Source organism: Lepidochelys olivacea, assembly GCF_965140295.1.
Source record: "Lepidochelys olivacea isolate rLepOli2 genome assembly, chromosome: 6".
Taxonomy (NCBI): Eukaryota; Metazoa; Chordata; order Testudines; family Cheloniidae; genus Lepidochelys; species Lepidochelys olivacea.
The window spans coordinates 80,392,369-80,419,842 of record NC_140416.1 but is presented as its reverse complement, the minus strand read 5'-3'; the positions used below and the strand labels follow the sequence as shown (position 1 = coordinate 80,419,842).

The window sequence follows — 27,474 nt, the reverse complement described above, 5'->3', positions numbered from 1 at the left end:
AGATTAGCAAACTCCCACAATTCCTCAAATATCTGTGAGAGAGCAAAGAGCTGGTCCATCGCTCCACGGCCAGGATGGAATCTGCATTGTTCCTCCTGCATCCGAGGTTCAGCTAACGGGCATAGCCTCCTCTTCAACACTCTGGCATAGGCTTTGTCAGGGAGGCTGAGGAATGTGATCCCCCTGTAGTTGGAACAGACTCTCCGGTCTCCTTTCTTAAAGATTGTGACCACCATCCTGGTTTGCTAGTCCAGAGATACCTCACCCGCCTTTCATGCAATACTGAAGAGGCGCGCTAACCACAACACCGTCCAGTGCTTTCAACATCTCCGGGTGAATCTCGTCCACCCCGCTATCTTACCACTATGAAGGCACTTTACTGCTGTAGTGACCGCAGCATCAGAAATAGATCTGATCTCACTGCCTCCTGAAAGTAGGGCATGTCAAAGTGTTCCTTCCACCTGTCAATCTTCTCAGCTGAGTCAGCGTTTCACCACCCTTGCTGAGAACGGTCTGGGCAACGTCCTGCTGACCCCTCCTAATGAATGTGTTGCCAGAACACCTTTGAGGCCATCCAGTAGTCATTCTCTGTGGTCTTTCCAAACTCCTCCCAAGCCTGGGCTTTCACTTCAATGACCGCCACAGCCTTAGCCCTGTTGGCCAGCCGGTACATCTCAGCCATGTCAGGAGTCCAGTTTTCAAGCATTTTTTGGAAGGCCTCCTTCTTCGCCTTGACGGCTTCCCTCACCACTGCTGTCCACCAGCAAACCCTAGGGTTGCCACCATGACAGTCATCAACCACCTTCAGACCGCAGCTTTTTGTGGCTACCTCAATGATTAAAGCCCTGAACACGGTCCACTCAGACTCAATGTCCAAGACCTCACCTTGAATGCAGAAGAATTTCTTCTGAAGGTGGGAACTGAAGTTTTCCTCACAGGGTTCTCCTCCAGACACTCCCAGACAACCCGCACTGATGATTTGGGCCTCCTATATCTATCCGGCTGGCACCCCAGGCATCATATCTGACTCACCAAGTGAGTGGTTCACAGCTCTGCCTCTCTCTTCACTTGGGTGTCCAGAACATACTCCACTCACCCCTCCCCAGTAAATTGTACAAAGGGCTTTGTACCTTCTCTCCATGCTTGGCCACCTTCTAAGAGCTGAAGCTGACAAATGGCCCATGATGTTTGGAGAGTGATCTACAGACAAAATACACACCCTCACCTAGTTGGTGTAAAAGCAGCTCTTAGGAATTTATTTTAACAAATGTCATTTATACTTTAAGTAGCTTTGTCAATAACTTTAAAGTGAAACTTTAAACTTTAAAGCAAGAAAGCACGGGACATTTTTTCTGGCAGCCACAAGTAGGCTTAAGCCCTGATTTTGTAAAGAATATTACTGTAGGTTCTTAAATAAATAAACTTATATTTGTAGCCAGATCCTATCACTACAGTTAAACTGTTTGCAGTGGATTGAGTTTACTTTTACAATGGATTGCACAAAATCTATAGACGTGCAAGTTCTATTTTGTAAACTTAAGAACAGTAGCACATTTATGCTATTGTTTCTTAATTCAGAACATAAATTTCAACCTTAATTTTGTTGCAATAAAATAAATTGCACCAAACATGTGTTACCATTAGAGGCTTCATTAAAGAAAAATATATTCTTTTCATTAGAGAGTACAGGATTCTGGTTTACAATTTATTTTTTACTATTACATTTTTAACAGTTCTGTATATTTTCATGTGTTTTGTTCATTTAAACAGGAAAGTATACTAAAAATCTGTCAAGCAGCTGCAGTAGTGAGATCTGGCCTCATGAGGGTGCTACATTACCATTTCTAAAAGGATTCTGAAATGCAGCAGAAAGGGTTAGGTGGGAAAAAAAAACTTTTGCACTGAATTAGAATGGCACGTTTGCTTCTGTGTAATTAGTGACTATATTGACCTTCTACTACATCCTTGACATGCATTATATGACGACCATGAGTCATAAAAGAAATTAGAACCCTTAATTCAGCATTTCCTACTGAAATGGGGCTAATTGGTTAGTAAAGGTTAAGTGTGTCATCTCATAAGAGGAATTTAAATGATCTGACCCATGAACTTGTTTTTCAGGTAAGTTTTCTGTGTTTAAAACTAGAAACTGGCAGACGGGTGATAGGTAACTCTCTTTAAACAGTTGCAGAAACCACTGTTCAAGCACCACCATCTCTTATATTCATTCTTTACTACCCTACTGTCCCCAGTCTGAGTGGGTTGTTTGAACCTGAAACATGATGCAAGACTCAGGAAGTGTGAATGCAAATGAATCAAAATCAGATCTAATGTTAACATTAACACCTTTGCAGCAGAGAGGCAAGATTCTCATGTTAGTACATATTGGAGCCCAACAGATAGGATTGGCTTAAGACAGCACCTTGTGTTCCAAAATCTTAAAAAAGAAAGCTGCTAAAAATCAAGTTTCTAGCCCTTTAGTTGGAAAGTTAAATTTCCAGTATCTGCCGGAGTCAACAGAGAGCCTGAAACGATACTGCTGGGAACAGTCCCGATTCACCATTACTGGCATGGTGTTTAATGCTGACAATTTAAAGCTCAACCCTGTTAAATGTTTCACTGTTGATCAAGTCTGCTGAAAAATAAGGGATGAAGATCAGCTAAAGTCACTGCATACAAGACAGAAGAGGGTTGAAAATATTTTGAAGATTTATTCATCTCAGGTAAGTGGAGGTTGGTCTTGGGGAGGGGAGAGTTTGGAGAATACTACTGCTTCCACCCTCACCACCCCAATTCATCTTCTGCCTGGCAGGAGCTGCATATTAATTAGTGCTGATTCAAGGGAGCAATTGAGGCTTATTAGACTATCGCTGGCAGAAGGAGAAAGGGTCTGTGAGAGACCAGTCCTGAGAGAAGGAATCACAGGAGCTGAATAGTGAGAAGGCTTAGGCTGCAGTTCATGTATTTTTATTTTGGAATTAGCTAGCTTTTTGTTAATGAAACTAGAGATCAGAAGAGGTGACATTTTGACAACAGCAAGTGAATACCTTGTGTTTGGACTTGGACGGAGAGTCTACCAATTTACACTTGGCAAAACACAACTGAAGTTTCCCAGACCTCTATTTTGCATCTGTATAAATCTTTGTCTAGACTAGGATTTAAAGGTGTGTTGTTAGATGATGATAAACAAATTCTAACTCACACATTCCACAAGACTAGTGTAACCAAAGTAGTGTATAAACTGGTTGCGTTAAAGCCTAGGCTCCTCTGTAGGCTTCAACTTGACCAGTTTAGAACACATTACTGAAGTATATCCCTTCTTGTCTACATTAGGCTTTTAGATTATGTTGGAACATACTGGCCAACAGCTTCTAACCACACATCTTTAATCCTTTCCTCACAAATTAATCCCTTCTAGACCCTTGAACATTTGTATTGGTCTTCTCAGACTCCTCTGCAACTTGTAGACGTATTTAGGCAGTATTATGTTACAAAGGTTGAACAGACTGGTGTTTAATTTAGTCCCAAGTTAGTAGCAATATATTTTTAAATACATATTTTTAAAAGAGTCTGATTATTGTCACTGCACTGTATCTTTCTGTAATGTCTCATGATTCCTAACAGCTAGCTGCATAAATCATAACCATTCAGTAGCCTGAATATCAGAGGTAGGTGTATCTTCTTACTCTTTCACGTTTGACAAATGGGAAAGTGACCCACTAGCTTTGCTAATTCTTGTCCTCACTTCCTTAGTGAACTGGCCATTAGCAGATATTGTACTTCCACAATAGACAAAGATATGAAATCTTTCATACTTTTCTTTATCAATCATTCATCTGCCAGCGTAGATAGCACTCTCTCATAACTCCATGATTTTGGTCTTCTGCGTACTGATACCAAGTCCCACTTTGGCCATTTCTGCTTTCATGCTCATAGGTAGTCTTTTCATACCATCTAAGCTGGTATGACTGTATTGTCCGCAAAATCTAAGTGTCACAATTTATCTCTTATCCAAAACAATACAAGTGACCTTAGCAGCAGCCGTCACCCTTCTTGTCACGAAAATCTACGATAATACAGAAGAGAAAAGGGGATAATATGCAATATTGCCGTACACCAGTAAGAATCTTAAAACATTCAGTGTCTGCTCTCTGTCCCAACATGGCATATAAAGTTATCATACAAAACTTAGACCAAATTAACAATCTTCGCTACAATTCCATAGTGTCTCAAGATATTCTAGAAGGCTCCTCTGTGGACACTAGCAAACACTTCTGTAAAATTAAGGCAGTTAAAACCCATCTATTTTAAGCCTTTCTCAGCAAGTCTTTTCACGGTGAAATTCTGGTATGAACATGATGCACTGGCTTGAAATTCAGCCTGTTCTTCCCTGAGTACTTCTTCAACTTTTTATCCTATTAAAAATGACAATACAAAACACTTTTCCAGGTACAGATAGGAGTGTCACCCTTCTTCAGTTATCACAAATAAAGTGGTCTGCCTCTCTTTTTAGGGATTTTACAGATGACAGCTCTTCTCTAATCTATACGACAGTTCTCCTTTCCCCAAACCATTCTGACCAATGTGCACATGTAGTTCACCATCACTTCCTCCCAGCTTTTAACATTTGAGCATCTATCTCATAGTCTGGTGCTTCACCTCTTTTCACTCGGTTTATAGCCTTAATTACTTCCTCAGAGGCTATTACTTCTAGTGATATAGGTATGTCGGCTATTTCTTCACACCTCTCAATTTTGCATTAGTGTTCTGACTCATTAAGCACAGCCTGGAAGTGTTCCATCCAATGGGCTCTCAGTCCTTCCTCTGTGATTAAAATCATACCATCTGCAGCCTTCACAATACCACAAAGTTCAAGAATTATGATGTCAGCTGTTTAGATACTAGAAAAAGCTTTTTAGAATCCCCTTTCTTATACACCTCATCAGGTTCTCTTGCTTTATTTTCCATTCATTCGCTTATCTCTTCTGACTGATCTTTTAACTTCCTTGTCTTTTTCCAAATATTCTTGTTGCAAAATAGCTCTTTTACTGCTGTCTTGTTCATGTTGAATTCTCTTCTTCAATTCTTTCCTCTCTTCAACAAGCCTCATGTATTTGGTTGGAGTCATTCTTCTTTCTTAGTTTTTCTCACTCCCACTGTAATCCACAGATACTTCTTTGAAAAACTGCCATTGCCAGTGTCTTTAACTTTTCACATCTATTGCTAAGTTGCAACTTGAAATGTGCCTTCCCTGCTATATCTACTAACCTTTCTAGTATCACACATACTCTCCTTGTGTGGTGTTACTTTCTTTAGTTTTATTTTGATTGTCCCAATAATAAAAAATGAGATAGGACAATGCAATTGCCCTTCCAGCACTGTTGTACACCTGAAAAACACTGCAGATGGTGAAGGTACACAATAGAAAGATGAATGCATTCCAACAGTGTTCTTCCAGAAGAATCTTGGAAATTCACTGGAGAGATTATGCAACCAATGTGGAAGTGTTTTGCTGCATGGATCAATAGACTGCAGACTTAATAATCAGACAGATGGCCATGGTGGCTTGGCCACGCCATCAGACTACCGGGAGGCAGAAGCACAAGGTATGTCTCAAATTGGATCCTACGTGGAGGGAAGAAAAGGCGTGGAAGACAAAGAATGACCTATTGCAGGACAATAGAAAAAGATGCTGCCATCATGGAGCCAACTTAAGATGGAGTCAAACAGGGCTGGCTCTAGGTTTTTTGCCGCCCCAAGCGCAAAAAAAAAAAAAGGGCCAGAACACCGCCCCTTGAAAAGTGCTGCCCCAAGCAGGTGCTTGGTTTGCTGGTGCCTAGAGCCGGCCCTGGAGTCAAACATCTTGCTCTGAACAGACTGCAAATGGACAGTAGACAGGTCACACTGTGTATGTTTACACTAGACCTGGAGGTGTAATCTCCAGCTTGGGAATAGATACCTGTGCTAGCTTTGATTGAGTTAGCATGTTGGAAATAGAAATGTAGCCACAGCAGTGCAAGCAACAGGACAGGCTAGTTGCCCAAGTACATACCTAAAGTTTTAGATGGGATTGTATTTGGGCAGCTAGCCTATCCCAGTGCTCACACAATGGTTCCCCCAGTGTTCAGAATTAGAGATGGCTTTCAAAGCAGGATAATATCAATATCAAAATGGCTACATCACACATTTGTGTCCTGTTACAAGAAGTGAAGATACTTTTTCAATACGCGGTAGAAACTACTCAGACCACAGACGTGTTATGTCTGCCTGTTCCTGCCTCCTTCCCATAGTCTTTTCATTTCCAAGGTTTCTTTATTCTTTCTCTTTTTTGCCCTCAGCCATTATGGGGGTGCACACCCCTGTCTTGCCTTCTCTTCATTTCCTTCTCATTCTCCCTCAGCTCAATTAGTCCATCCATTTTTGTTCCTTATCGGTCATCTACTACCAAGACCCATCAATCTTATATCACCAACCAGTTTGTCACTTGTTTCAGTCCTTCCATTTCTTGCCTTGATGTCCACAAGCCTCTCTGAACAATTCTTTGCATCATCCTGGACCCTCTATTAAGTGATCTTCCCCAGACTAATCTAGTATCAGTCCCCGCTCAAATCCTCAATGTATTCTGTGCTTCCCTCAGCCCATCCCTGCCCATCAGCAACCCCAATTCATCCTCTGGCCCCAGTCCTACCTATACATATCCTTTCCCTAATTAATCAACAGTCTGCTCCCCGCTCATAACTTCCAATCAACTAATTCTCTTCACTCCTCCCCTCACAAACTCCCATTCAAATCCCTACCCCCACCTTTCGTTTTCCCCTCAGCCTCTCCAGTTACTTCTCTGGCCTCCAAAACACATTCTGCTCCACCAAGCCCATCAATCCATACTCTGCAACCCCACAGCTCAATCATCCTCTGTGATGACCCACTCAATAAGTGATCCTCCCATGCAGCATCATCCCCCCAACCTTACCCCAACAGACTAATCACCTCTAGTAAGGTTTACACTGTGTTCCCCTCTCCCTAGTACCCACTCTTCCACAAAACTGATAATGTGGTTCTTCCCCCACACCCTCTTCTCAGCCAAATTGATGTCATGTCCCCCTCCCAATTATTTGGATGGGGTCTTTACTCTCTGCCCCACTGGAAGGTCTCAGGCTCAATCTAGGATCTGTGGTTGTGTGAGGTTGGGAGGGGAACTATCCTGTGAGAAGTGTTCCCCTGCCTAACCCTGGCAGAATCAATGGAGCATGTATCCTGCTCTCCATGCAGAGTCTCAGGAGTGTTCATTACTCAGCATGGGAGCAGTCAGAGCAGCATTCTTCTCTCCTTAACATATGGTGAAGCATCAGGCAATCAATGGAGATCTGCTGAGCAGATGCAGCAGGTTAACCACAGGACAGCTGCAGCTCAAGGGAAGTTCACAAGATCTTGTATCTACTGCAGAGATGGGGTCTACATATACAAGCTTCTTACCTCCAGGGAAACCAGGACAGTAGGCAGACTGGCTGAGCAGTAAGGAACCTTACTTGGGAAACTGAACCAGTATGTTTTCAGTTGCATAATCCAGAAATGGTACCTGAAACAAGTGAACCTCTTTGCAAGCAAATCTCTCCAACAGGAAAGATTTAGCATTTTATTCCAGACACTGTCACACACACACCCCCCTACGCCTGAAAAACAGACATATTGGCATGCATGTGCAAGCCTTGCAACAGTGCTCCCCCCCCCGCCCCCAAAAAAAATTCTGAGACAATTAGTGACCATTTCACAGTATTCTCATTTAGTATGCATGACAGTATCAGGATTCTCAGAATTCTGATTATTGCTGAGTGGAGGTTGTTGGGGAAAAAAAAACTAATAAAAAGATTTGTACCACCAAAATACAAAGAATATAGAGCACTTTGTACAATAAATTTTCATATTTGGTTTCAAAAAGTTATTTCTGAATGTACTTGGAACTGATGCAGAAATTCCAATGCACCACAGAATTCAGGGGTCCCATGCCGCAGACGTCAAAGGGCCCAACCACAGAATTTTCATTCAGCATGCCACAGAGGACATGCTAACAGCAAACCTTGGTACAACAACTGACCTTATCTTGGATGCTAGAGGTATGGGTGAGGCAAATAAAGAATGTACACGTAGCAAATGATGATGTGAGGAGAGTTTTCTCTATGTACTTCAAATTTTTAACAATATTCAATATTAATAAACTAAAAAATATTCTGTGCTCAATTAGCTAGTAATTTGGCCAGTTCGAATCAAGCAGATGTTGTGTGGGAGTGGAAAGAAATATTTACACCATGTCAGTATCTGGGCAAAATTTATCTGAATAATTTGGAAGTATGTAGAAACATGTTTTCCAGATTTCTGGGAGGGCTGAACAGCCTTGGCATAACTGGGACAGAGAAGGAGGCGTCAAATAAACTATTTAACATCGGTTCAACAAATTTCTTACTGTGAGATCAGTGCTAGGTTCATACCAGTTCAAACTATCTCCCATTGTAATGATATATCCTTGAATTTCTTTTCATCACACTAGCTAAAATATTGCTTCTATTCATTTCTCGGCTGCGGTTCCTTCAAAAAGAAGGACTGACTTCATTGCAATTTTATTTTACAACAGCCACAAATGAAAAGTATTAGGCTGCAAAACTACATCACTAGAACTGGTTCCATCAGTCTCTGGCTGTCCTTAATGAAGTTTTACATTCAGATTTCATTCTCCAAAACAAAAATGCCACTCACAGAGGAATTACTGAATTATTGTTGAAATGAGAGAGAGAGGGTGGGGGGAGAGAGAGACCGACCACAGAAAGGTGACGTAATGACTGAGGAGGTGGGAGCCTAGAGTGGAGGCTCTTGCTGAACCACAGCAGGGGAATGCAGCTGCCCTGAACTCTGAGACCACCAGCAGCCTGGAAGGAAATCCTATCTCCTTCAGATCTGAGTGTTCGAGAGGGACGATAACATTGGCTTGGGTACAGTAAGGTGGTGATACATGGGAAAACTTGTTTGGAGCAGCGGAAATAATAATGTTATCTCTGTGCTAAGCAGAGCAGGGACAACATCGGTGGGAAGAAAATCACTTCAGGGAAGATAATACACTACAGGATAAAACAGAACATGTTACTACAAAGGATATAGCAAAAATCAGGAAACCTCCTCTCTCCTCTCCCCTCCTCCCCCATCTTTGAACCAGAGACACTGAATTAAAAATTGGCAGTGTACATGAAGTGCCACTTCATTCAAACATCACTGAGATGAGTGTGTATGCAATTAATTACCATCCAACTTGCTTTTCCTATGTCTAGTTTATTTTGCATTACATCCAAAAGTGGCATGTAAATGTACCTGAATCTTAGAAGTGTTAAAAGCTCTATTGACAAAATGATTCTATGCCAAGCTTGAAAGCACCAACTGAGGTAATTAGTGTTTTCTAGTATTGGTGACCAGATGGACATGACCTACAATATGAATCCTTACTAGAGCTGTGCAAATAATGGATTTTTTCAATTCGGAGCCGAACTGGGGTGGGGGGAATCTTGAACAATTCTAACTGAAATTTTTAAAAGAATAGGCAAATCAAAAAAAAAATTTAAAAAATATTTTGTATCAACTGAAACATTTCCAGTTGACTCAACAATTTGGGAGGGTATTCAACTGATTTTCAGTCAAACTAAATGTTTCAGTTTATTCTATATGCACTTCCTTCCCTTCCCTTCCCAAGTTTTTCATTTTGATTAGGCAGTTTCAGGCTCTTTTCACTGTATGAGCATGCTTGTGCATGTTTTAATTGGCCTGATTTGAAATTGAGACACTGTTCTGAATCAAAGAGTTGAAATGAATAATTTCAACGCTTTTGAAATTTTTTTCCCCGCAATCAAAGCTATTATTCAAATTTGACCCAAATTCAGCTAACAGTTTCATGGCTTTAAAAATATATTTTTTTTTTGTCAAAAAACAATTAGTCAAAAAAATTTGTCCCAGATCTATTCATTACAGTGGTCACTGTTGGTTTTTTAATGAATAAAAGTTCTAAGTATATCAAAGGAGATGTCATAAAATAGTAAGAGATTTATCATAAAAAAAATAAAACAAAGCCCCTTTATTTATATACGGTCATACCACTTGTGAAGAACTGACACATGAGAACACAGTTAATGTTAGCATCTGCCTTACCTCAATTTTTTCCCATATAGTTTCATAATTGTCTTGGTGTTGTATATCTTGCATCAATTGTTGAATTAAAGCTGATCTATTTGAGGCAGAGCTCTCATTTTTCTCAGAGGACTCAATCACTACAGGCTTTCCTGACTTGTCTTCTATGTATTTTTTAATGCAAGATGCAGGCACACAAAGCTCTTCATCTGAAAGAATGTCACTCAGAGGCCCAGATTCAATGCTGTCACCCAAAGAAGATACTATGTCACTTGAAGAGCTTGGTGAAACCCTACCCATTTTTTTGTGCTTCCTTTTAATTTGATATGTTGGATACATCTCAGAATCTGAGTTCATTTCTGACAGCTCCCAGTCATCAATGTTTTGAATGGTTTCTCCTCTGGGTTTCTGTGGCAGTAGTTTTGTTAAATTTTCTAACTTCAAAGCCAATACTTCAGTCTGTTTGAGGTGTGATGGAAGTGCTAAATATTCATCAGAACCATACCAGGCCTCAACAACTTTATCATTTGTATTATCATAATTTGGTGATGATAGGTAACTCTTCTTGCTCCTATTTCTTGGGAGAACAGGTGACGAGGAGATAACAGGTCCTGAGTCAGTTGATGATGCACTTTCTTGGCTATGAGTTGGTGAACTAGATTGTTCATTTTTACTTTGGGACTGGCCATTCGGTTCTCTCTGATTACAGATATCTGATGATGTGGAAACAGAATCTGTTTTTGTACCTCCCACAGATTGAGAGTTACAGGAAGGAATTCCATTTTGTAGAGCTGAACTCCCTTTTTTATTCACCTGCTTTGCTGAAGCTGTGTTAGATATACCCACAGGTGTCCTGCATGATGTCACCTTCTCAGGAGTATCATGTGATTTTTTGTGCCTTGGCTTTTCTTTCCAAATGTAACAATTAGACTTACCTAGACTTATGGAACTTTCCTTAAAGTGATTGTTTATTGTGTACTCAAGGCTTCTATCACCTATTTTATGTAAGCAATCATATGACTGACTGACAGCAGATAGACTGTTAGTGTAAGATGACTGTAAAGCCAAGCAAAGCTTGGACCTGTCTGGTGGATCTAATAATGAGGGTGTACTTCTACTCATTTCAGTCTTTAAACTAAGAGAGACAGGTTTTTTGGCATCACTGACTTCCATATCATCTTTAAACACTTCTTCTTTTAAAAACAGACCTCTTTTTGGCAATGTAGGCTGTGTGGGCGAATCCTCATTGTAGTTAAAGCAGTCTCTTATTGACCTCTTGGGAGTTGAGTTTTCACAGTGTGGATGCTGTTTGCTTTTTGCACCAAGATTGTGCAATGGACTGTATTCGTGTTTCTTGAAACTGGAAACTGGTTTTCTGTCAGCTGATAAGATGCCATCTTCAGTGCAAGATCCTGTACAGAGAGATGACTTCCCAGAAGGAGAAAACAGTGAAAGCTCAGGTGATGTTTTGCTGTCTTTGCTTTCTCCCTTTTGTTCTGTTGAAAGAGGTAAATGGGTTTCTTTCACATTAATGGCTTCATTGCACTTGGAAACCATGGAATCAGTTGCTACTGCAAGTAATCCTACACTTTTGATAAGCTCTGGAAAGTCTTTTTCCATCTCACTGTAGTTCCAAGACTCAAGCGGTTTTGCATTAGTTTGACTGGAGGTCATGTCACCCAGGGCACCAAGCAAATCCTCACTAGGGCTGTAGTCAGACAGTTCAAATGCAGTAATACCACAATCCAGGGACAAGTAATTTTGAGAGCACTTGATAGTTAACTGTCCTGAGTCATCCACTTCAGTTAAAGAGTCAAGACGATCCTGAAACAAAATAAAAAATAAAGACCATTTAAAAAGGGATTTCAGTTTTACTACTATTAATAACTATTCACTAGTGAATTCTTAAATCCAGCACACTAAAGGTCACAAATCCAACCAGTGGCAATGTATTCTTATACACAATCTAGAAAAGCAGTTGTTACTGAACTGCCACAGAGCTTCGTACAGTACATTGTGAGTGAACTGTTCTACAATATTTGGGAATAAAAGCACAGTGGAATGGCCAAGTGTTAATCTGCACATAGAAATGTTTAACTCATACATGATGTCACCCTGCAGAGTACTGCAAATTGTAACTATCCTGAAGAGAAACTGCTCACCATTGTCATGGTATGGGTGTGATTGTTATTGTGTTTGCAACTAAAAATCAAAATCTCTGTTATACTCATCCTCAGAGAAACCAATGCAAGAGGGACCCTGAAACTCCACAAGAGGGACCTCATAGAATCTCCCAGTACTAGTCACCTTGAACGGGAGGGGATTCGTGGGGTCAGAGTGGGCAGGGGGTAGAAAGTATCTGCGTCCAAGCCTGGTGAAATCTGTGATTGCTGAAACCCATGGATACAGAAATATCCACATAAGAGTGCTGCTCCTCCAAGTCAGTCCACAGGCCTCCTACTGATTGTCAGCATGGGTCTTTCAGACGCCAACTTGCCATTGGCGGAGTTTCCCACATTTGCACAGTAGCAGCTGCTGACTGCACCTAGCTTCATGCAGCATTAACTTCTGTTGACTATCCACTGGGATATCCACAAGGTTAGCTGAGGACAGTACCGTAGACACAGCCACAGCTTCTGTTCACAATATCCTTCTTCAACACCCTCCAGTCACAATCCCCTAAATATCAGTCTTCCCATTCTCAGAAGCTGACGGAGCAATCCTGCTAGAGCACTAAGATTTTAAGCATCGAGACAAATTTGTGTATAAAAGAGTATTTAAGAGGGTTCTCAGACTTAAGTGGAGCAGGCAAAAAAAGGAAATATTTTAGAATTCCAGAAGCAGCCTGACATACCAGCAGTCACAACAAAAATTACATTTGCTTTACAGTTTGCTATTTCCACATTGTTTTATAACTAATTTAGGGTTCCAGCATCTAGGCAGGAGTCAGCTATCTCCCAATTTCAATGTATATATTCAAATTTGAATATTTGACTAAATACCTCAAAATCATAGGTCCAAATTCTGTTCTCATTTACCCTACTCTATATCAGTTGAAGTCCACTATTTAGATCAGTAGAGATGATAAATCACTCCAGCTAGGTAAAACGACAAACAAACTAAAAAACCGTGAAAGCAAACATTTGCTCAAGTGCTGGCATTAGAGTGCAACATACTGTTTAACACACACCATCCTGTCTCCGCCTCACAGCAAAGCTATTTCAACAAATGACCCCCACTAATAGTCCAAACAGCTGCAGTCTCAACAAAAAAGTAGCCTCATGGTTTGCCTCCTACCTTGAGTGCTGCACAATACTAGTTTTGGAGTCCCCCTCATCAGTAAGGACAGAATGATTTAATCATTACATTGTTAGGTCCACAACCAATAACGCTTGTGTTAGCCAAAAAATAAAAACTAAAATAATAAAAAACCCTTAAAAACCTTCAAGTTAAAATGTTCTTTGTAGAAAGCTGGTTTGGAAGATTTTAATCTGTAACCTAAATCTGTGGACTTTTCTTAAAGTCTTTTATTGCATGCATTCCAGTCATGTGAAGGGCCAATTCAGTGACTGGTAAGTCATGAAACTGATGTGTCTGCATTATTCATGAACAATGTTGCATAAAGTCATTAAAATATGTCTGAAGAGGAGGTCAAAAAAACAATATTAACTAGCTTACAATGTATACAGCAACCGCTGAAAACATACTCAAATTGTTAGGGTGGGAAATAGGTATCATGCTTGTGTGGCTCCATGCTATCATTAGTACAGCCCTGCAAGTCTGCGGATATGCGCTTTACATCTGTGGATGTGGATATCCACTTGATATCCGGGGATGCGGATATCTGCAGACCATGTTTGCAGATCAGATGCAGATACAAATTTTGTATCTACACAGGGCTCTAATCATTAGTCATCCATTTTATTAAGCAATGTTTAATTTTTAGTTTTAAAAAACAGCAAATCACTGCAATTTAAAACATTTTGCCTTTCTTTACAACCGATCAGCAATAAGAATCTAAGGTCGAGCAATATAGAACAAATAATTTCTTAATGGGATACCATTAACCTGGAAATCCCATTCCACTCTGTAAAATTAGTACGGACTATTGCTACATGCAATCCTTATCGTACTGACAGAAATCACAGAAATAATTTATTCTTCTCTATTCTCTTATTTATTTACTTGTCTTACGGATTTGATAGCACTTTAGGTATAGTAAGGTCACTGTTTTGTTGATGGTTAGTTGCACTCCTGTCTCGTTATGGAAGTACTGACTAGGATGGCCACTGCCCAGATAGAGGCCACTGCCCCTTTAAAAGTCTCATTCAGGCCCCCCTCAAGCTCAGTCTAGGCAAACACAATAAGTGGCTTTCGTAAAGCCCAAATTTATGTAGTAAGATCACAGAGCTGGTTTGTTGCAACCAAACCCTTGGTGGATCTATTTACAGTCCTGAATCATCTCTCCCTGGGTAGGTGGGAAGAGTCCTAAGCATCCCAAAGGCCCCTTCTGGCTACTCGGGTTGCAGCCTCTTCTCTAAGGAGAAAAATCTTCCCCTCAGCCAGGCCCTTTCTTTATGAGGGGGCAGTTTCTATAGCAGATGTAATCAGATCCAGTTGGGGCACTTCCTGCTTCTTAGTGCCTGAATTAAATCCTTCCTTAGGCCTTGAGATTGTAGTTACAGAAACCCTTACCACACTCAAGCCTTAGCATCATGGCTTCACTCCCATTCACTCCTCTGGGGGTGCTCATGGGCACGCCTTTCCTTAGAACTTGCAAGAAAGTGTTCAAAGCTGAAACTGAATCTGAAGTAGCAGCACGTATGTGTTCAGGCAGGAAGGGCCGGGGGTCAGGGGAGAGAAGGTGGCCCTGGACATGTTTGATGGTTTTGATTTCAGGACCCCCCTCCTCTGTTGCAAAGGCTTTTAATATACATCAGCCAGAGAGTAGAGAAACTTTTAAAATTTTTAAGAAATATGTTCATACTCTATCAGAAACTTGTGTTATTTGAAATTAATCCATTTAATACATTATAAGTCCAAAATACACATAAGTCCAAAAGGGACCACTATGATCAACTAGTTTGACCTCCTGCATAACACAGGCCATAGAATTTCATTGCATAAAGCCCATAACAACTTTTTTTTCTTTTGGAGCTAGAGTATATCTTTTAGAAAAACATCTAATCCTCATTTTAGGGCTTCAAGTGATGGAGAATCCATCACATCTCTTGCTAAGTTGTTCAGATGGTTAATTACCCTCACTATTAAAACTGTGCGCCTTATTTCTATTTCAAAAACATTTGAGCTGACAAGGTCTCTTTAAATCAATTTAGTAACCATACTTACTGAGCAAAAGGCAATCCAGTTAAATGCATCTATATTAATAAGCCTATTAAATTGGTACAAACTTTGCATGCATTAGAGGAAAGTGAGACTGGAGTTGGTCTGCAGGGATGTTGCTAACACAAATGGCAGTTTGTAGGCTACACTTTCAAAAAGGAACTTGAACCTGGCCTGTGAAACTGTGGGTAAAAGTTTTCCATGCCTAAGGTTTGTGACTACAAAGACAAATTCCACGTTTTGATTTACACATGCAAATGAACTTTTCACACACAGATCTAGAGTTGAGCCTGAGCTCATAAAGTTTTGATTTGGATACGAACTTCTAAATTACACGGTGACTAGATCAGGTGTTTGGGGTCAAAAGCACCTCTGCACCAATCTGAGTGTATCTGTGGGGAAAATGTTAGGGTCATGGGAAATATTGCCCGCTATTTTAAAGGATATTTTTTGAAAAGTTGGTCCTATGATCTTACACTTATTTTAATCTGGTTCAACCACAATGGATGTCAGCTGAAGAAATTTAAGATGAGAACACCTATTCAATTAGCCTGAAATATATTTGGCTGCACTGGCAATCATTTGAACTGCAAGTGCAAACCACCCTAGCAATTTTTAAACTAGTAGCTCAGTAGATGAGTTTAAATTCTCTAATATGACTAGGGATTAATGTTCCAAAAGTAAATGACTGCATTTAGTTCTCATACCTCTTTTGTCTCCTCAGAAAACGCTTGCAGAATATCAGTCTGCCTGGTGTAGTTTCCATTGGCATCCTGTAGTCCCTGTAGGATGCGTTCCCTCAGAACCAGAACAGAAACACGTAGCTGGTGCCAGAGTAGCTGCACTGTATGTATATCGACTATCACATTGACGGAGTAAGACAGAAGCTTCAGGGAAAACTCAGTCTCTAACAGAGCATGAATTTGTTCAACGTGATCAGATATATCTTCACAGATATCCTGTAAGAGAAAAGAAAAATATATCTTTAGCTACAGGCATAGGCCCTATAAGGATCATCTCTACTTTTTGGCTAATGCAGAAAATGTGATTTTAGATAGGGAGAATAATGTAATTAATACATACAGGGTTCTCTATTTATTTTTTATTTATAGCAATGCTACAACAACTGAACAAGCAGCTGTCCTATTTGGCAGGAGTGTTCACTGAGTACAGAGATAGCATACAATAAGCAAGGATGGCACAACAAGATCATATGAATCATAGATAGAAAAACAGCACCATAGAGATGTCATCCTAAACCATAGCAATTGCAATGAAAGTGGTAAGATCAACCCAATTGATCTCTATTCTTGATATTTTTTTAAAAAATCAGAATGTAAAGAATTTGATTTGTGCCATTCCCAACAAAATAGGTATAGACAGAGTTGCCATTTTAAATCAGTAAGAATCTAGATATATACACACTGTTTTGTGCAGCAGAGAAAGGGTTAAGTCATAAGCAAGCTGGTCAGGGATATTAATGTGGGTAGAAGACATCCTATGATGTCCAATTAAAGATTTATCCTTTTGCTTACTGGAACAACTTCCAGTAAATTATACAGCACAATGGATTTCATTGACTCTAAACTACAGATTAATGGCACATTCATTGTGAAAGACCCATTTAGAGTTTATCTGGACTAGGATTTAAAGGTGCATTGTCAGAATGTGGCAAGCAAAAAGGCTAATGTAGACAAATCAGTGAGTACTCTTAACATAAGCAATGTTGAACTCTTTGGCTAACCTGAGTTATGAGTATGCATTGCCGGGTCTGGACTTTTCGAACAGGTTAGTTAGCTTCTAATATCATGCCTTTAAATCCTGTCAAGATAAATCCAAACTTGAGAGTTAGGATTCAGAAGGATGTAGGTAAAATTACACAATCATAATCAAACACAGGATTGGTTTGGTCTGAAATGCTTGCAAGGTGAGTGTGGTAGGGAGCTGTCAAACCAGCCCACATGGACAGGGCCAAAAGAATGTGAGCCAAGAGACTGCCAGTGTTTTCAGTTGCAGGCAGCTTGGTGATCACACACAGTGATATCCAGTACAATTTACTGTAGCTTTTTAGGGATGGAGTGTACTTGCTAGATGCGGAGGCTGACACTTGGCTAAGGGACCTTAAGGATTGGACTGGGGAGGAAATAGATACCAGGTTGTGTGGGTGGAGGTGATTGCTGAGGCCTCCAAAGGGCAGTATCTTATGCAGATAAGGGCTAAAAGAACCAGCTCCCAGAGGTAAATGAGACCTGGGATTTTAGTTTGTGGATCTTGTGCCTGTAAGGGGAGACCTGATATCTTCATAGACTAAGGATCCCTCACACCCACCCACCCATGTGCATGAGTGGAAGGTTAGAGGACTCAGAAGTGAGCTGGAGTCTTGGGGGGTAGGCAGAACGGTGTATCCCAAATTATTGGTTCTACAGTGGGAGTCCTGTAAACCTGCACTTGACTCAGTTAAACGCCTGGTATGTGAGATGGTGGGGATATACCGCCCTTACCCAGTGTTAATTAAGTTACAGTCTGCTGCTTAAAATCCATTCCAGTCTGTCTTTCATTCAACTGTGTGTTCTAAGCAAATTAGATTAAGAAACATCCCAATTTTTGCAGCATGTCAGACTTGCAACTAATCAAAACCGTTGTCTTGAGACCTGATATTTATTTTGGTCTTCATTAATATTTTTGTTTAATAGTAGCATAATGATGTAAGTTGCAAAGCAGAGCCTTTCTGCACTGACAGTATGTAAAATCTTCTGTATCAGTTTAGATCTGATGTTTATAATTCAAAGTAAAGCTAACTTTATGATGGTGTTAGGTGCACAGGGAAATAATGTGGGCACTATTTAAAACATAATTTTTAGTAACTTAACATTAATAAATGAGACCAAATTCTCTTGAACTATCTTAAAAATTGCTTTAAGTAGTAATCAATAGCTCAGAATTAGCTAGGGGGACCAGACAGCAAGTGTGAAAAATTGGGACGGTGATGGGGTGGTAATAGGAGCCTATATAAAAAAATAGGCCCAAAAATCGGGACTGTCCTTATAAAATCGGGACATCTGGTCAACCTAGTATTAGCCCTTGAGAAACAATTAAGGTTAGAATACTGTCAACAGCAACTTGAACTATGTTATTGCAATAGCTGGCTCAGGCCTAAATAAAACCTCTTATGGGAAATACCCACAGAAAGGCCAGAGATTAGCATAAGGCCTCCTGGAGTTTCAAGGAGCATGGTATCTTGGGGTGGGGATAATATCTGTTCTACTTTGTGCTCAGCCATCTTGTTCTATCAACTGGCAACCATATTCACGACAGTACAAAACAAATAGATTGATTGACTATATTGGGAGTTGCAAGTGTTCAGAATCTCTGAAAACTGGGTTGAATATTTCCACTTTGGCAAAATAAATGCCCTGCTACTGTACCACTGCAATGCCAAAAATCACTAAAAACTTAAGGGCTGGTCCAAAACCAAGACTCCCAGTGAATTAATAGGCTAATCCAAAACTTCTGTGTTAGGTCTCGTCTACATATACATTTGCATCAGTTTAACTCAAGGTATGTTTTCAAACCAATTTAATTAATTTGGTGCAAGTTTGCAGGTACATACTCTGAACTTTTTCATGCAGATAAGGCATATTGGTTTCAATTTAAGGTGTGGTTTAAATTGATGTAGTTAAACTCATAGGTGCTGGAACTCGGGGTACTGCCACACCCTCTGGCTTGAAGTGGTTTCCATTATATACAGGGTTTACAGTTTGGTCTAATGGCTCTCAGCACCCCCACTTTACAAATTGTTCCAGCACCCTGGTTAAACTTATGCAAAATCTTGTAGAGATACTTTTATTGCATTATATATCATGCTTGTTTGGATAAGTTCAAGTCAATTAGGAACTGATTTATGCTAAACCTAAGTAAGCTACTTTTAACCAAAATGAGTGTCCACACAGTCTTTACACTAGTTTAACTAAACTGGTTTCAAATTATACCTTAAATTAAGCAGTGCAAGTTTCTCAGTGTGATCAGCCCTTATTAGCATTTAAGAGTGGTTTAATTTGGATTTAGGCCTGTCTACAAGAGAAAGTTGCACAGATTTAAATAGATATTTTTAAAGCAACGTACATTTGGTTTACATACGGCTCATTCTGGTTTCATTTACATATGGCTCATTGGTTCCCAATCAACTTAAGCTAAACTGAAATAAGAGTGTCCACACGGGAGTTTGCATCAGTTTATCTGAACTGATTTAAATGCAAACTTTAGGTTAAACCCATGCAATTTTGTGATATAGACAAGCCCTTAATTTAATCCAGTAAAAAAATAGATTAAACTAAACCAAAGGCACTTTTAAACTGAAATAAGAGCATCCATACAGGAATTTGCACCTGCAGTGTATCTTACTTGGTTTAAAATACAAAATTTAAGTAAAACCAGTGAATGTAGATAAGGTCTTAGAGTCCATCCATTAATGCTATACACCATATTAAGAGGAATAAAATAGCCTAAGTGATACCATCTAAATAGCTACTTGAGGCTACACCAAAATACTATTAATTTACATTACCAAATTACTATTGGAATGCCCAATTGGAAAGCATGATTACACTTTATTCAGAGTTTTAAAAGGATATTAAAGAATACTCAGTGTATTTATTTATATGAATTCCCATACATGTCCCTGAATAACTGGTTAGTTGACGTTTTCTTCTATTTTACTATAAGACAATTTAAATGATAGCAGGACTTCATACATTAGAATTGTAAATATGTGTGTAGCTTGACTTCAGTTGGACTACTCATGTGCATAAAGTTAAGCATGTGTGTTTGCACAATCATTTCCCTAGATCTATGTAAATCTGTGATGGGGTAGACTAGGTCCAGAGGCCCCATGCTGGAGGCCTCGTGGCCCTGCCTCACCCCACCCCAGAAAAGAGCAGAGGAGAAGTCCTCCAGGCATCCTAGAATGGCTGCAGGGAAAGCAGCCAATCAGAGGCCAGGAGGGCCATATAAAAAGAAGTAGCAGAGACAGAGCAGTCAGTTGCTACCTGGAAGAGAGAGGACTGGGTTTCTGGCTGGCTAGAAGAGCAGCAGGACCATGAACGACTCAGTGAGGGCAGGGCCGAGCCCAGAGAGGGCTGCTGAAGACCAGTGGAGCTAAGAAGGAGCTCCTGTCTGTTTGCAGGGACCAAGCGAGGACTGAGCCCAGAACCTAGCCAGACCAAGTGAGGGTACTGTGATGGGCCCTGTTGGACTGTTTTAGAGAGCAGTGTCTCCAGGAAGGAAGCCTTAGTGGAAGGTAAAGACTGTATACCCTGGAAGAGGTTTGTTTGTTCTCCACCTACAGCGTATGTGACTTGGCCAGAGGGCTGAGTCACTGAGGACTTGCCGAAGAAACCATCGAACCAGGGAGGACGGTGAGCTCCAGAGGTGGGTGCCATCCTGTTCCAAGAACTAAGAAACAGCAGGCTCACACCCAACCAAAAGGGGGCGCTTGTGAGAGGCAGGTGCCAACCCCATTACAAAAATCTGTATCTCAATATGTACATACATATAATGTGAATTTTGTAATATAGTTAGGAATTCGTAAAACAGCAGAGAAGTGATACTCAGAGCATGTAACATAAATGTAACTTGGATGCATCCTTTCAACTGAAATTCCTGTGTGCTATTATGAAGCAGAATGAAATTAAAGCAACTCTTACACCTACTGTATAGCAAAATAAGAAAATATAAAAAGCAGTCCAGGAACAGTAAAAAATCTGACAACATAGATCTGCATCAAGTCCCTTCTTGTTCTGGACAGTAATTGAACTCCTTTACACATTCCCAAATAGCATTCTCCAAAGTGTGCCACATCATGTCAGTGACTGCTGACGCACCCTCGGCACACAGTAGTGGCATGAGCTGGTCTAACAACATGCTTCTCCTTCTACGCCAACATAGCCTTCCTCCATCACTGGACCCCAGCTGCCAACCTTAAGGCCACTAGGACATCTGCTTATGTGAATAAGAAAAACAATCCTGTGCCCACCGATCCACACCACTGCCTCCATGGTTGGTCTGACATCATCTGGAATGGAATCACAAAACATTAATTGCAACTGACCACCTGAGGTTGCACACCATATTGTATGCTTCCAAATGCCAATGCCCAATTGTCAGAATTGCCTGTGCTCCTGTACTGCGCTGCACCACTGCTCTTGTGGCCCCTGAGAATGACTGAGAACCAAATTCCATAGGGCAGAACCAAGCTCCCAGCCTTTCCAGGAGATAACAAATGCTGCCCAGTTTCGTTGACCAATACAGATTTAATACCCCTGTGTCATAAATATAAAGGGAAGGGTAACAACCTTCCTGTATACAGTACTATAAAATCCCCCCTGGCCAGAGGCACAATATCCTTTTACCTGTAAAGGGTTAAGAAGCTCAGGTAACCTGGCTGGAACATGAGCAAAAGGACCAATAAGGGGACAAGATACTTTCAGATCTTGGGGTGGGTGGAGGGGAGGCTTTGGTCTGTCTGTTCTGTGTGCTTGCCAGAGAGAGATCAAGAAAGCAAGCAATCCAACTCCATTAGAATTAGTAAGTACTAGCAAGGAAATGCGTTAGTTTACTTTTGTTTTGGCTTGTGATTTTCTCTGTGCTGAGAGGAAGGTGTATTCCTGGTTTTTTTTTTGTAACTTTAAAGTTTTTGCCCAGTGGGAAATCCTCTGTGTTTTAAATCTGATTGCCCTGTGAGATTAGCTTCCCTTCTAATTTTACAGAGGTGCTTCTTTTACCTTTTTTCCTTCTAATAAAGTTCTGTTTCTTTTAAGAGCTTGATTGATTTCTCTATTGTACTAAGATCCAGGGGTTTGGGTCCGTGATCACTTTGTAACCAGTTGGTTAAGATATTCTTCTCAAGCCTCCCCAGGGAAAGGGGTATAAGGGCTTAGGGGGATATTTTGGGGGAATAGGAACTTCAAGTGGTCCTTCCCCTGATTCTTTGTAAATCACTTGGTGGTGGCAGCATACCCTCCAAGGCAAAGAGTTTGTGCCTTGGGGAAGTTTTACCCTAAGCTGGTAGAAATAAGCTTAGGGGGTCTTTCATGCAGGTCCCCATATCTGTACCCTAGAGTTCAGAGTGGGGAGGGAACTCTGACACCCTGCTTGCCCCTTGTGGTGTACATCACCCAGTTCCAATCCCTCCCCCTTCCCCACACCACCACCACCACCTTTGTCAGTTGACAGGTTGCCCGCAACCCCGAGTTCCGCAGCACCTGCTGCTTTGTAATGGGCCATTTGGTGACCAGCCTTTCTGCTCCTGTAATTGCATTAATTTGTTAAGACTTGTCCCATAGCTTTGCCATGCTACATCGCTAACCATCCTACCCCCAAGTTCCATGTAGCTAGTGAATTTCACCCAGGTTCTTGGCTGGCTCCTGATGCCAGCTTCTGAAACCTGACATGTAAAAGTGAGGCCAGGCATCTGCTATACCAGTATAAACCCAGGAAAAGTAATAGAGTAATGGATATTATCCTGGAGCCTATTTGAGGTCCAAGCTTTAGGAGATAAACCTGCAAGTTATGTGCAGACCATTGTGTGAAGGGCCCTGCTACCCCGCCTTCAACTGATTCCCATGTTGTGGTTGTTTTGTTAAACCATGTAGCCTGATTTTTAGAGTGTTTTGCTTGACCACATTTTACATACCCCATCCACACCCATGACTCGTAGGGGTTTTGTTTGACTGTGTATTATTTATGGTCCCCATCAACAGAATCCTAAACCCACAGAAATGTGCCCCCATCTGCTTTATTAAGGCACTGCCAAATGAGGAACCTTAACATCTCCAGCTGAACTGGAAATCGTGCCCTTGCCAACCTGTGGGCGGCACTTGATTTAACCCCTATGCCGGTTTCCCCTGGGACCCTTTCTGTACCGCTGTAGCACGAACATGCTGCATACGCCCCAAAACGTAATCCATAAACATGCCTGCACTGATGGATGTATACACCTTTCCAAAACCTGCACCCAATGGCACCTGCAGTTGTTGCTGCTCTGACACACCGTTGCATCAGTGTTGCCCATGCAGCTTGTAATCAGTTGGGAGGAACGAACACCAGTGCTCTGGGTGAATCTGAACACTTTGGAAACCCTGAATGCTGTGAAGACTACCTTAGAAACAGCAGTCTTAACCACTTGCATGAAAATTCTTGCTGACTGAAGTAGAAGTTTGGTTCCCTTGGAGTCCCCCAAGCCATGAACCTGAGGGGGTGGGGAGGGCTGCCATTGGTAATGAAACAGAAAAAAAACCTGGGGCCCATCTGCCCCTGGCCTAGCACCAGCCCCACTACCCCTGACTGCCACTAACTCCCACAACCCCACTACATATGCCCTGGGCAGCCTTTGAATTCATCCCCCCATTTCCTAATCCCTAATCCAATCATCACAGTTCAATTGTGTGCGCAGCACGGGGTGGGGGAGGATTTGCTGTGTCCCTTCTCCTCCTACCTATACCCCATGCCAATATATTTCTTAGAGCTGACTAACCAGGTAACTCCCCCTCTCCCTTTTTGTTCTGCTTCCACAAGGAGCCCCCACCCCTTTCCCTTGCCCTTAGTGGCAGGGGAAGGAAGGGGGGAGGACCACGCCCTGTCCTTGTGTCCCTTCCTGGGGAGTGAATGAAACTGCATGCTGCCTTGCTAGCCATGCTCCCCGCCCCGTGGAGCTACTCTCCCTCCTGCCTGCTTCGCCCTGACCTGGCCAGAGGAAGGGAGAAATTGCTCCCCTTTCTTACTGTTTTGTTTCCACATGGAAGACTTACATTTGCTTTGAGAGCAGTCAAAAAAATCAAACTCTCTTTAAAACTAAGCTACAGACTATCCAGAGCACAGCCACAGCCAAATGATACATGTACGAACAAGATAACTTAACTCAGTCTACTTCCTCCCCGCCCCCCCGTGTATCAACAAACGCCTATTTCAAGGACAGTGAGAGATTCTGGAGCATCACCGATCTGATTGCTCATTACCATATAAATATGACAAAGGAACAGGGACATTTTACTATAATGAAATACTTAGTAGTGTCTAGAATGTAGAGAGTATAGTAGCAATTCCAAAATTATCCAAGTAGTGGCAACAATTTCTTTACAACAGTCAATATTTGGATGCAGCAGTAATTTGAGGAAACTCAAGAACTGTATTTAGCACAATGAATCAAAAGGTTTAGCACCTTCTGTAGTGCTTTATGCAGCTTCAAGAAGACACTGAAATGTCACCAATAAATTATACATTAAGAATGTGAACAGGTCATTCATTTTCAGGAGACAATCAAGGTCTGTTGTCTTGCCCCGCTGAGACAGCAGGAGATAAAATGAGGATTTACAAAGATTATTCAAGTTCTAGTGGCACTTTTGCACAGTGAAGATACTGTATGGATCCACAAGAATAGGAACTCGCTTACTAAATTTTCAGATACAATTTACAAATGCTGCCAGGGAGACATGAAGGTTAAGAGGAAATTCTGACTATTGCAAGTAAAGTGCTATAAAAAAGGAATGTTTCAGAAGTCACGGCAAACAACAGGACTCCAGATATTTAAACCATTACAATTTCTCCATGTCTCAGACAACTCATTTGTATAGAACTATTATGGGCGAGAGGACACCTTTCTGAGCCACAATAATGGCAGTGCTCCCATGTTGTTGTGTGTATGTGGTGGTGGTGCATATCGGGGGGAGTAATGTGCTACAATCCTTTACACAGCACAATATGCTCCTCAAACACATACTTCTTCGCATCCAGACAGTTCCATTGGCTAGCATGTTGGGGACAGAGCCATGGCCTCACCCCTTCTTGTGTATGGGGAGGTGTAAGGCACAGAGCCCCTTCTCTTGCTCTCTACCCAAAGCCAAATTTTAGTGCATCTAATGTGGCCTCACAAGCGTTCTTACTCTTCCTACCCACTTATGTAGCCGCATTATATTAGGGCACAATCTAGTTCAAAATATTGAGAGTGAGACAGATACAGAGTGGTGTTATGTATGTTATTACTAATGTTCTTTGGGAAGAGAGAAATACCAGGAGAGAGTATCTAATCGCCATGGTGAATGGCACACCAAAAATTGATAGGTAGATTAGATAAAATGTATATTCTTTTATAACAATACTTTTGATTTGTCTGCTGACTTCTCCCCCACAATTTCCACATTTCCATATAGATTGCAATGATACACAACCTCCAAATGAAAACACAGAACCAAACACAAACACAATTTCACGTCAAGAGCTTTATAACTCTGATTTCTCAATGCACAATTTTTAAAAGGACTTTTTTAACCAATTAAAAGTAACTGATGTATTCATAAGTGAGTGTTAAGGTAAGGGTTTTGTTTTCAATTCACAAACTGTACCGTAGAATCATTTTCTATGGAATTTCTCAGGGCACAAGGGTTGTATCCATTAGACTGCCAGCTGCCCATTTCACTCAGTCTTGCAGACAGCTGACCTTGTAATTCACAGCTGTTACCATCTATCAGCTAGGCCACAGCCCTTCATGCTAACTAAAATAGCTTGCAATGCAAACACTGCTGCAAACAAAGATAGTGTGCACAAACAAACCTTCAGGTTTATTAGACTCTAGGGTTTGTTAAGAAGTTTTAAACAAACATTTTTTCACTGTAGCATTCCTGTGCCTACAGATATACATGGGGTTGTTAAGATGTATGTGATATCTAGTGAAAGACTAAATGTTCCAGTGTTAACAACAGTGACAGAAGCAACTGAACTGTGGTTTTATGTTCTTTGATCTCACAGTGAAACCTCAGCGAGAGAAATCAGATATTCTTCATTTAGCTTAGCTTACATGCAAAACAAATTCATGATTTAAGAAACTAACAATCTTAACTTATACAAATATTTTAAATTCCTTAGATGACAGAGATTCCAACCTACACATCAAATTCCATTTAGAAAAAATGCATATCTGCCAAAGAAATAACAGATTTTTTTAAAATTACTTGAAAATTAGGGGTTAAACTCACTACCTATACTGCAGAGTCATGTGCTTCTAAAGTATAATACAAATAAAGTGTTTCTTCACTATACAAATGGTGTTTGTACATACTTAATAGCTATTTGTATGGGACTGTTCCTCAAAGATATATTTTGAATCCTTAAGAAAAACTGTTTACCATCTCTTCCGGTCTCAAGTGAGCATGTGCATACTCTATAATATTATACTGAAGATAATATCTTTTTCTTCTCTTGTGGATTATGTTTGGTAAAGTCCTTGAAAAATTCTAAAACTGAGAAAAGATTACTCATTCGATTATATGTTTTTCGTTTAGTGCACACAGTAATTGTAGCCAGAGGAAATAACCACACAGCACAAAGTCCAGAGCTTGAGTAAGCAGGTGTAATTCCCATGGAAGTCTCTGGGCCAAATTCTGCTGTAACGTAAATTGAGATGCAAATTAAACATCAGGCGCAAGTTAGTCAGAAAATGATGGTCACTGGTAAAGTACTGTAACTTGTACCAATGTGGCATGTAGGGGCCATGGAAAATTAGTGCAATTTACAGTTTCAGGTGTGCAACTGTAGGTGTGGCAGGAAAGCAACTACCAGGAGGTTTCAGAGTTGTAAGAATATGGGTCTTCCATTGAAAACACTGAGAACTTTGATAATAACTTCTCTGGGAGGAAGACTGGGCCAAAAAATGACACCTCTGCCCACTATGTCTGTGCTACATCCCTTCATTTGTGTGTAAATTACACTTTTTTGCACAATGAAAGCTACATCTGCACATTATGCTACTTTATCACACTTGCACTTGTTTGACAAACTTACAGCCAACATGTAATTCTGAGACCACCGTTTACATCATTGCAAAGTCTGACCCTTCCAGTATACACACTATGAATTTTGACCATTGAATTAAGAATTTTGATTATTGCTAGGATTCTCAAACACTTTCATAGAAGCTGGCAA

The 27,474-nt window shown here is 40.8% G+C and overlaps 1 protein-coding gene across 4 annotated transcripts in view; it reads right to left on the bottom strand.

Annotated features, from left to right (window-relative positions):
- The window catches only part of AKAP6 (A-kinase anchoring protein 6), a 403,733-nt gene that overhangs the window by 247,333 nt on the left and 128,926 nt on the right, over positions 1-27,474 (bottom strand). For all 4 annotated transcript variants that reach the window (XM_084632749.1, XM_084632752.1, XM_084632751.1 and 1 more), the window contains exons 3-4: positions 16,212-16,463; positions 10,183-11,985 (exon numbers count right to left, since the gene is read on the bottom strand). In XM_084632749.1, the coding sequence (XP_084488875.1) occupies positions 10,183-11,985; positions 16,212-16,463 (2,055 nt within the window). The remainder of the gene's footprint in view (positions 1-10,182; positions 11,986-16,211; positions 16,464-27,474) is intronic.